Source organism: Podarcis bocagei, assembly GCF_964188305.1.
Source record: "Podarcis bocagei genome assembly, chromosome: 13".
Classification (NCBI taxonomy): domain Eukaryota; kingdom Metazoa; phylum Chordata; class Lepidosauria; order Squamata; family Lacertidae; genus Podarcis; species Podarcis bocagei.
In genome coordinates, this window is record NC_138138.1 from 40,946,958 (window position 1) to 40,957,531 (window position 10,574).

Consider the following 10,574-nt stretch of genomic DNA (forward strand, 5'->3'; position numbering starts at 1 on the left):
AGAGACCGCTGGGAAGGAGGCAGCACAGTTTGATCATCTCCCAAGCCTAACCAGTATCTTCTTTGACTGCAGCTGGCGAAGTGGTAAGCATTGGGCAGCTTGCCTCACTGGCCACCCGGCCCCTGCAGAGTGCTCCAGGAAGCAAACCCCTCACCTTCCAAATCCAAGGCAACAAGCTTACCTTGACGGGTACACAGGTCCGGCAGGTCACTATGCCTCAGCCAGCCCGACAGCTGCCAAGTAGGTAACCCCCCCCCAGCCCCCCACTATCCCAAACTCACTTTTCTCCTCTGTGTCCTGTCAGAGCCTGATGGGCAGCTCTGCACAGTGTGTCGGTTGCTAGACTACTGTGCTACTGGAAATAGTTGGTAGGGTGGGCCTCAGTACGACTTCATTGAGCCTTCCATAATGATTGTCTTTGGGGGAGGGTTCTCTCTCTTGACTGGCTTGTTTTCCATGTGCCGGGGTCTCCATGGGAGAGCTTTCCACTTGCCCTCTGGCGCAGCTTGCTCCTGCAGCAGATAATCTGTTCCACTCCCATTGCCTGAGTCCTCCTTTGAAATGGCCCTGAAAAATGTTCCTCGTAGATCTGGATGCAAAATAAAAACATTGCAATGTGAATATGCAGAGAAGTAGTAATACCAGAATTGGTAGGAAATGGGAACAGTGGAAGAAATACTTTTATCAGAGCGGTCCCTCTAAGCTCCTGATGCCTCTTTGTGGGGCATCCGGTGACCCGAGGGATACAGGAATCTCCAGAGCCTTTCCTGACATAGAGGCCCACTGTTTCTATGGTGGGATCTCTGCAGGAGGGCTTACACATGCACTTGGAAGTTTGGCCGCCATCTGCAGGCAGGGCAGGTAGCTGTGTAGTTAATGGTCTCTCCCTCCTGTCCCATCTAGGGAATGTAGTTCACCTGGTGTCGGCCGGGGGGCAGCACCACATCATCAGCCAGCCAGCACAGGTTGCTTTGATCCAGGCCATGTCTCAGCAGACTGGGCAGGCCCCAGTTGGGGTGCAGGCTGTGCCAGGCCACCAGCCTCCCACCATCCTGCCTGTCCCAGCTACCAGCACAGCTGCTCCAGCTGTGGCTTCCACAGCAACTATCAGCCTCCCCATTGCTGCCACCCAAGGTTAGTCAGTATCTGGATTCCTGGGGGTTGCCCTCCCACTCTTGGAAGGCAATGTGGTTTTGTGGGTTGAGGGCCTGGGTGGCTTTGCCTTTGGGTCAGTAAACCTTCCTTCTGTGTCCCCAACAGCATATTGTTCTCATCCTCCCTCATATAGCATCTGCTGCTCCACCCTGGCCGCCTTCCACTTCCCTTTCCTTCTGCCCTGCTCCCTACATTGGTCCAACCCTCCACCACCCAAGCCTTCTCTGAATTGCCATGGCCTGGTCCTATATTGAGGCTTCTCCTTCAGCACCGGCATAAAATAAATGTCTGGTAGGAATAATTAGAAATGACACCGCTCTGTTGGAGAGCCGCAGTGCAGCCTCTCTCTTTGCTGTTGCCCCCACAGTGCCCTCATCAGCAGTGAACAGCTCCGGTGTGGTGAAGATTGTTGTGCGTCAGGCTCCTCGAGATGGTCTGCTGACCCCGTCCCCTGGCCCGCAGCAGCCATCTCTGCGCCCTGCTACAGCAACAACTGCTGCCACACTGCCTGGTCTCCCAGCGGCCCTCATGGCCCAACGAGCCTCGCTCCCCATGACTCCTGTGCCGCCTGTCAGGTTGCCCACTCAGCCGCTGGTGCCAGTTAGGGCGCCCACACCAGCTCCCCTGCAGGGCCTTGTGAGACCCATGCTGCGAATGGTACAGGCGCCAAGCCCCAGCCTGGAGCAACAGCTGGGTGAGCATGTTTCCCAGCACCTTGCGGAGCGATTCGTGCATCTTAGACGGCTGTGGGGTTGGGAAGAGTTCCTCACCATCTTGGGAGTCTGGAAATGGTGGAAACGATAATGTGAAATGCCAAAGCACCATCTTCTAGTAGAGTTTAGTTTCTTCTCTTTTTCCCCAGCAGCCCTTCTGATTCCCTTTCTGTCCCCTCTTTTTTCAGTTGCAGCTGCCACACCCCCGATAGCGGCTCCATTTGCGGTCACTCCAGCGGCCACCGTCACTGTTGCCGCCAACACCTCCCCAGCTATGACTTCCCAGACGGCCTCAAGCGCAGTGCCCAAGGAGGAGCCAGAGATGTTAATGCTGCGCTCCACCACACCAACGCCGCCCCCGCCCCCTTCCATCCTGGCCCCACGGCCAAGGCGGCAGCCGCCTCCCCCACCTCGCTCACCCTTCTATCTGGTGAGTTCCTGCCGGAGGCCTTGGGCTCTGGGGGGGATCCAGGAGCAGGGTGGCCTAGAAGCTGTTCTTGCCGCTTGGGGAAAGGGCCCTGGCCTCTGTTCTCCCTGACTGGCTTCACTCTCTCTGGCCTGCAGGAATCACTTGAAGAGAAGCGGAAGAAGCAGAAGGAAGAGCGCCTCGATCGGCTCTTCCGCCTCAATGAGCAACACTGCAACCTTGTGCCAATTTACGGCACTGAGGTGCTACACTTTTGTACTCTTTTCCCCCCTGCTCCCCCTCTCTGGAGGGAGGAGGAAGAGGAGCCAGCAGCAGCAGCAGCCCAGGAAGTAGAGCCCAAGGGCTGCAGAGGGGCTAGCTATGCACACTGTTATGCAGCACAAGTGCAAAAGGACCCCCATCGTCTCGAGGCTCACTGGCAGCGGGCAGACACCTTGGCCCAGGCTATCTTGAAGCCACAGCAGCGAATTGAGGAACTGACAGACATTATAGAGAGGTAGCATCTTTTTGTGGGGAGGTGAATTTTTTTTGGGGGGTGGCAGCAAAAAATAGAGGGTGCAAAAACGAAAAAAATGTAAAAAAGATTCTCCTGTACGCAACCGCTGCTGCAAGAATGTTGACTGCAATGAACTGGAAAGGGGAGAAAGCTCCAACAAAACTAGATTGGCAGAATAAATTACTAGAATCTGCCGAAATGGCACAAATGACAAAGAGGCTGAGAGGCAATACAAAGCAGAGCTTTATTCAAAAATGGGACACGTTCAAGAAACATTTAGAAAAATAAAATAGTGGTGTGGCATCTATGGCAGCGTTTGATTTCCGTGTAAAATAACAACAGATAACGAGAATGGGTACAAAAAGGTGTAATAAACTATAAGATAACATAAAAAGAACAAAGTAATTATAAGTACAACTGATAGCAGAATTGGTAACTACACTGGGGTGACGGGAAGTCATAAGTATCTTAGTAAGAAGCTGTGGTGAAATGGACTATATAAGATTGGACAGATTTTTATTTGTATACCTGGATATGCCATATATAAGAATGTTTTGTTATTAAATCAATTTCAGTAAAGCATATAAAACCTTTTTTTAAAAAAAGTGTTCCTGGCAGCTGCAGCTTGAAGGCTATGAGGGAACCCAAGAGTCCTGCTCCCTGCTCTCCAGAGGTGCCATGGTATCCCCCTTGTTGTCCTCAGCTTTCCCTTCTCTCTCTGCAGGTTTATCTTTGTTATGCCTCCTGTGGAGGCTCCTGCTATCACCATGCATACCTCTCACCCGCCCCCATCACTCCTGCTCCAGCAGGCTGTCTTCAAGGAGACCCTGAGACAGGAGCTCTCGCCCCGTGCAAGCGGCCTGCACCGTATCGTCTGCAACATGCGGACTCAGTTCCCGGACCTCCGCCTCATACAATATGACTGCGGTACGTGTAGCCGGGTAGGGCCTGCATGCTGCCCGTTAGGAGCCAGGGCAATGTGGAGTGCTGTGCATTAAAGCTGCTAGGGCGAACTGTGTTCAGTTATCCTGCTGGGCACTCTTTGTCCTTTGCTCAGTTTTTCTTTCTGGCCCTTTCCCCCCCTTCAGGGAAACTGCAAACTCTGGATGTTCTGCTGCGGCAGCTCAAGGCTGGTGCCCACCGGGTCCTTATCTTCACTCAGATGACTCGCATGTTGGATGTGCTGGAACAGTTTCTCAATTATCATGGACATATTTACCTGCGGCTGGATGGTAGCACCCGTGTGGAGCAGCGGCAGGTAGGCAGTAACAGCCTGTGGCCACTTACAAAGTGCTCAGAGAACTCCTGAGGTCCAGGCTGCTTTGGCAAATGGGTCTGTAAAGGTGTGCATCCCAAAAAATCAAAACATGAAACTCCAGGAGAATGCTAGTCTGCATTTGGGACAAATGAAAGGAAGCTCATTCATGGCCTTCTGCCATCTGATAGAGAACAAAGGGGCTGCTGAGTGAATTTTGTGTGTGTGTCTTTTTGTTTTTTATTATTTTAGTCTATAAGCTGCCTTAATGATTATTATATCAAAAGGTGGATAAAAGAAATCGGGGGGGGGGGTGTACAAAGATTGCAAAGGTTCAAACCTGAAATTGCCAGATTTGGGTACTACTGTCTACATTTTGCCCCAGAATTATGTCATTATTGGCAAGGAGCAATGTGATGGCAGGAGGAAGTGCCTGGACAAATATGGATTATAGAGAGAGCAGGGACAGTATGGCATGAGAAAAGAAAGTCATGCAAGTCAAGGAATCTCCCATCTTCTTTATGTAGTGTCTTTTTGAGTAATCTGGGAGATAGAAGTTGGTTTTTATGATTGCAGAATTAAGGGAATTATTGTATACCGGTCTGGCTTCCTTACAGTTCTGGCTTGTAAACTATGTACACTTTCCAAAGCTCAAAAGTAAAACCAGGAGTTTGGGTCTTGGGTTTCTTTCCTCTTTGGCTCCAGATTTTTCTCTAATCCTGGCAGGCACTGATGGAGCGCTTCAATGCAGACAAGCGCATCTTCTGTTTCATCTTGTCAACGCGCAGTGGTGGTGTGGGAGTGAACCTGACGGGTGCCGACACTGTGGTGTTCTATGACAGTGACTGGAACCCCACCATGGATGCCCAGGCCCAAGATCGCTGCCACCGTATCGGGCAGACGCGTGATGTTCACATCTACAGGTTAGCTGGGCTCCTTGTGCCGCTGGCATAGGAAGCTGCCTCCAAGGATGTGGACAGGCTGCTTGGACAAGTGAAACCGGCCACCTGTCTCCTTGATCCTTGCCCATCCTGGCTTATAAAAACAAGCAGGAAGGGCTGGGCAATGGGCTCTGCAGGGTGGTGAATGCTTCCCTCTCTGAGGGAGCTTTCCCAGACCCGCTGAAAGAGGCGCTTCATCTTTGGACCCAGCCAATATGGCCAACTATTGCCTAGTCTCAAATCTTCCATTCTTGGGCAAGGTGATTGAGCAGGTGGTTGCTAACAACTCCAAGCACGCCTGGAGGATGTGGACCATTTGGATCTCTTCCAATCGGGATTGAAGCCTCATCATGGGACTGAAACTTCCTTGGTCCAGTGGGTTTAGGGACAGATGTGAAAGCTGTTTCCTAGTTCTGCTGAATCTCTCAGCGGCCTTTGATACCATCAAGCATGACATCTTTCGGGACCGTCTAGAGGAGCTGAGAGCACTTATGCAGTGGTTCTGCTACTTCCTCCTGGGCTGTGTCCAGAAAGTGGTGTTGGGGGATGAGTGTTTGGACCCCTGGGCTCTCACTTGTGGGGTGCCTCAAGGATCCGTCCTCTTCCTCATGTTTTTAACATCTACATGAAGCCACTGGGAGAGATCATCAGGGGGTTTGAACTGGGTGTCCACCAGCATGCAGATGATACCCAGCTCTACCTCTCTTTCAAATCAGAGCCAGTGAGGGCAGTGAAGGTCCTGTGAGTGAGTGTCTGGAGGCAGTTGTCAGATTGATGGTGGCTAACAGATTGAGGTTGAATCCTGACAAGACAGAAGTACTGTTCTTAGGATACAGCAGGTCTAACACTGCTCATGAAAGACCAAGTGTGTAGCCTGGAAGTCATTTTAGACTTATAGCTGTCCATGGAGGCACAAGTCAGTTCTGTGTCCAGGGCAGCTGTCTACCAGCTCCATCTGGTATACAGGCTGAGACCCGCAGACTGTCTCGCCAGTTGTGCATGCTCTAGTTCTCTCCTGCTTGGACTACTGCAATGCTCTCTACAGGGGGCTACCTTTGAAGGTGACTTGGAAACTACAACTAATCCAGAATGCGACAGCTAGACTGGTGACTGGGAGTGGCCACCGGGACCTTATAATATCAGTCTTAAAGGATCTTCACTGGCTCCCAGTACATTTCCGAGCACAATTCAAAGTGTTGGTGCTGACATTTAAAGCCCTAAACAGCCTCAGCCCAGTATACCTGAAGGAGCGTCTTCACCCCCATCGCTCAACCCGGACACTGAGGTCCTCCGAAGGTCTTTTGCTTGTTCCCTCACTGCGAGAAATGAGGTTACAGGGAACCAGGCCAAGGGCCTTCTCAGTAGTGGCACCCTCCCTGTGGAACACCCTCCCATCAGATGTCAAGGAAATAAACAACTATCTGACTTTTAAAGACATCTGAAGGCAGCCCTGTTTAGGGAAGTTTTTAAGGACTGATGTTTTTAGATATGTTGTAAGCAGCCCAGAGTGGCTGTGGAAACCCAGCCAGATGTGTGGGGTATAAATAATAAAATTATTATAATATTATTATTGTGCCCAGTCAGTCTAGACTAGCTCATTATTATCTTCACTGACTGGCTGTGGTTCTTCAGGGTTCCCAGAGATATTTCACAGCCTTACCCTGAGATAGCAGGGACCAAACCTTGGACCTTTTTGCATATGAAACGTGTTCTTTAGGAAGTGATAGACATCTATACTACTTTTTAGAAGACACCCGAAGGCAGCCCTGTATAGGGAAGTTCTTGATATTTGTTGGAAGCTGCCCAGAGTGGCTAGGGCAACCCAAGTCGGATGGGCAGGGTACAATTGTTGTTATTTAGCCATTGCAGAGACTGCAGGACACACTTCCTGAAAGAGACTTGTAATAGGGTGGCACAGTAACATATAGAAGCTGTAAACGCTAGCAGTAACTTGAATGTTAACTCTCTGGTGCTTTGTACAGGTTGATCAGTGAAAGGACAGTGGAGGAAAATATCCTGAAGAAGGCCAATCAGAAGAGGATGCTTGGAGATATGGCTATTGAGGGTGGCAACTTCACGACAGCCTATTTCAAACAGGTGACCACACAGATCTGTCAAGACCTGCCTGCAGAAATCTGCTTTGTATAGCCTTTCGGACAGTTGGCTTTGCAGTGCCACTGTTTTGATGCTGAGCCTCATGAAGAGTTCCTTAACACTTGTATTATCCTGAGACATCCTTGGGAGTAGCCATGTTGGTCTGCTGCAAGAACGGCAAAACAAGAATTTCATGGCATTTTACAGGCAAATTAGTTTGCTGCAACTGGGTTTCTGACGTGTATGCTGAGAATGAGGAGCTCGCTTCTGTAAGATCTGTTTGTAATGTGTTTATTTCTGTGCTCCTCAGCAAACAATTCGGGAGCTGTTTGACATGCCCCTAGATGAGCCAGCCAAGAAAGAAGGGGAGGCCTCAGCTGTAGCACAGGAGGATGAAGAGGACCCCATGGCCACCAAGCAGACACAGATTCTGGAGCAGGTAAGCTTTCAGCTTTCATATTGAAAATAAGAATGGTGGCCCTCCAACAAAGAGAGTCCTTGTCTACATCTGTGTGGCTATCTCTGACTCGCAGGCACTGTGCAAGGCAGAAGACCCCGAAGACATCCGGGCAGCTACCCAGGCCAAAGCAGAGCAAGTGGCTGAGCTGGCAGAGTTCAATGAGAACATCCCTTTGGACACAGAAGATCGGCCCAGCAGGGAAGAAGAAGAGGAGATGTCTAAAGCTGAGCAGGAGATTGCCTCACTGGTGGAACAGGTACGCAGTTTCTTGGTGCCCCTTTAGAAAGTGGAAGTGCTTATTGACTTTTAGGCTAAATTAGATGGGGATGGAATGGTGGTTCTGTTCCTCCATGGTACAGTGGTGCCTCGCAAGACGAAATTAATTCGTTCCACAAGTTTTTTCTTCTTGCGAGTTTTTCGTCTTGCGATGCACGGTTTCCCATAGGAATGCATTGAAAATCAATTAATGCGTTCCTAGGGAAACCGCCTTCAGACCAGGTCCGGGGACAGTCTGTCCCCCGACCTCTTCTGAAGGCTGGGGGGGGGGGGACAAGGGCTTTTCTTCCCACCGCCAGCCTTCAGAAGGCTGTTCTGAAGGCTGGCGGTGGGAAGAAAAGCCCTTCTCCCCACCTCCCGCCCCGCAAGCTCCGGGGACAGGAGGGCTTTGCTGCCGACCGCCAGCATTTTAAAAGCCCCCGCTGTCCCGGGGCGATTTTAAAATGCTGGTGGGTGGCAGCGCAAGCTTCGCTGCTGCCCGCCAGCATTTTAAGATCGCCCGGGACAGCAGAGAAGTCTCCGCTGCCACGGGGGCTTTTAAAATGCTGGGGGTCGGCAGCGAAGGCTTCACTGCCGCCCGCCAGCATTTTAAGATCGCCTGGGACAGCAGAGAAGTCTCCGCTGCCCCGGGAAGGCAGGCGGGGGGAGCAAAGACTTTTGCCCCCTGCCGGCCTTCAGAAGAGGTCCAGGACCTCTTCTAAAGGCGGGCGGGGGGCGAAAGTCTTTGCTCCCCCCTGCCTGCCTTCCCGGGAGAGCGGAGAAAGGCAGCGCCTTTCTCCGCTGTCCCGGACGGCTTTTGAAGGCAGGCAGGGGGGGGGGAGACCTCTTCTGAAGGCCGGCGGGGGGCAAAAGTCTTTGCTCCCCCCGCCTGCCTTCCCGGGGCAGCGGAGACTTCTCTGCTGTCCCGGGCGATCTTAAAATGCTGGCGGGCGGCAGCGAAGCGTTCGCTGCCGACCCCCAGCATTTTAAAAGCCCCCGGGGAAGCGGAAACTTCTCTGCTGTCCCCGCCGCCCCTTGCTTCAAAAGAGGTCCGGGGACAGTGGGAAGCGCTTCCCGCTGTCCCCGGACCTGGGGCTGCGGGGAGAAGATCGCTTCTTCCCCGCTGTCCCCAGACCTCTTTTGAAGCAAGGGGCTGCGGGGAGATCGCTTCTCCCTGCCGCCCCTTGCTTCAAAAGAGGTCCGGGGACAGTGGGAAGCGCTTCCCGCTGTCCCCGGACCTGGGGCTGCGGGGAGAAGATCGCTTCTTCCCCGCTGTCCCCAGACCTCTTTTGAAGCAAGGGGCTGCGGGGAGATCGCTTCTGCACGCCGCCCCTTGCTTCAAAAGAGGTCCGGGGACAGTGGGAAGACCCGCTGTCCCCGGAGCTTGCGGGGCAAGCTTCGTCTTGCGAAGCAAGCCCATAGGGAAATTCATCTTGCGAGGCAACTCGAAAACCAAAAAACCTTTCGTTTTGCGAGTTTTTTGTCTCGCGAGGCGTTCGTCTTGCAGGGTACCACTGTATGTGCATGTTTGAGGCTTCCTTAATCAGACTGTCTACTAGTGCTGTCTACTCTGATTGGCAGCAATTCTCCAAAATCTCAAGCAGAGATTTTTTTAAACTGAAGATGATGGAATATGAGTCATCAAGAACATGTACTCTACCATTGAACTATAGGCCCTCCTTTTCCAAGACACTTGGTAGCCAAAATCATTCTAGAAGCTTCACTTCCTATTCCATCTCCCTCCCACCCCTCCACTGCAGCCACCCTGATAACCTGGCTCTCCACTTTTTCTTTTTTATATATATAAAATTTTTATTGGTTTTACAAAACATTTTTATAGACACATACAAACAAACAAACAAACATGTATAATTTCATATCCTTTTTTTCATAAACCTTACTTCGTTGACTTCCCCAAACCTCCCCTTTCTACATCCCAATTTCCAAAATTATTTCAGCAAATCCTAACACTTAATTTTATCTGATTTATCCCTTATTCTTTTCTTTTACTTAATCTTTTACAGCTGTAAACCCCTTCCCCCCCCTAAAACCTCGACATTTTAGCTTTCATTAATTTTACAATGTTTCTTAAGATAAGTTTTAAATTTCTTCCAGTCTTCTTCCGCCGTCTCTTTCCCCTGGTCACGGATTCTGCCAGTCATTTCAGCCAGTCCCATATAGTCTATCACCTTCATCTGCCATTCTTCCAGAGTGGGTAGATCTTGAGTCTTCCAATGCTTTGCGATGAGTACTCTTGCTGCTGTGGTAGCGTACATAAAAAAAGTTCTGTCTTTCTTTGACACCAATTGGCCGACAATGCCCAAGAGAAAGGCCTCTGGTTTCCTAGGGAAAGTACATTTAAGGCTCTCCACGTTTTCCCCTATTCTGACTGACTTGGCCTGCAGTTTCCCTCAGATACCCCTCTGAAGTTCCTTTTCCCTTTGCAGCTCACCCCTATTGAACGTTACGCCATGAACTTCCTGGAGGCATCTCTAGAGGACATCAGTCGGGAGGAGCTGAAGCAAGCAGAGGTAAGTTCTCTACCCCTGACTGGAAGCACCCCCTGCATAGTATCTTGTCAGGCAAGCACAGCTGGAGGGATGCTCTGTGACTGATTGGTTGCATCTGCCAGTTTGAAGTTGGTGAGCTCCTCAGTCGGATGGCAACTTTTAAAAGACAAACGCACAGCAATCTTTCATGGTCATGACACCAAGGCTCAGAAACTTGTAGGAGGAGCTTCTGTGGGTTGTTATTAGAAGTTACGGTGTTGCGTACTCA

At 51.0% G+C, this 10,574-nt stretch overlaps 1 protein-coding gene across 12 annotated transcripts in view; it reads left to right on the forward strand.

Moving 5' to 3' along the window:
- The window catches only part of SRCAP (Snf2 related CREBBP activator protein), a 34,049-nt gene that overhangs the window by 18,124 nt on the left and 5,351 nt on the right, over positions 1-10,574 (forward strand). For all 12 annotated transcript variants that reach the window (XM_081165795.1, XM_081165785.1, XM_081165791.1 and 9 more), the window contains 12 exons: positions 73-240; positions 904-1,134; positions 1,523-1,849; positions 2,057-2,298; positions 2,433-2,791; positions 3,516-3,718; positions 3,880-4,049; positions 4,773-4,969; positions 6,970-7,084; positions 7,392-7,520; positions 7,615-7,797; positions 10,244-10,327. In XM_081165795.1, the coding sequence (XP_081021921.1) occupies positions 73-240; positions 904-1,134; positions 1,523-1,849; positions 2,057-2,298; positions 2,433-2,791; positions 3,516-3,718; positions 3,880-4,049; positions 4,773-4,969; positions 6,970-7,084; positions 7,392-7,520; positions 7,615-7,797; positions 10,244-10,327 (2,408 nt within the window). The remainder of the gene's footprint in view (positions 1-72; positions 241-903; positions 1,135-1,522; positions 1,850-2,056; positions 2,299-2,432; positions 2,792-3,515; positions 3,719-3,879; positions 4,050-4,772; positions 4,970-6,969; positions 7,085-7,391; positions 7,521-7,614; positions 7,798-10,243; positions 10,328-10,574) is intronic.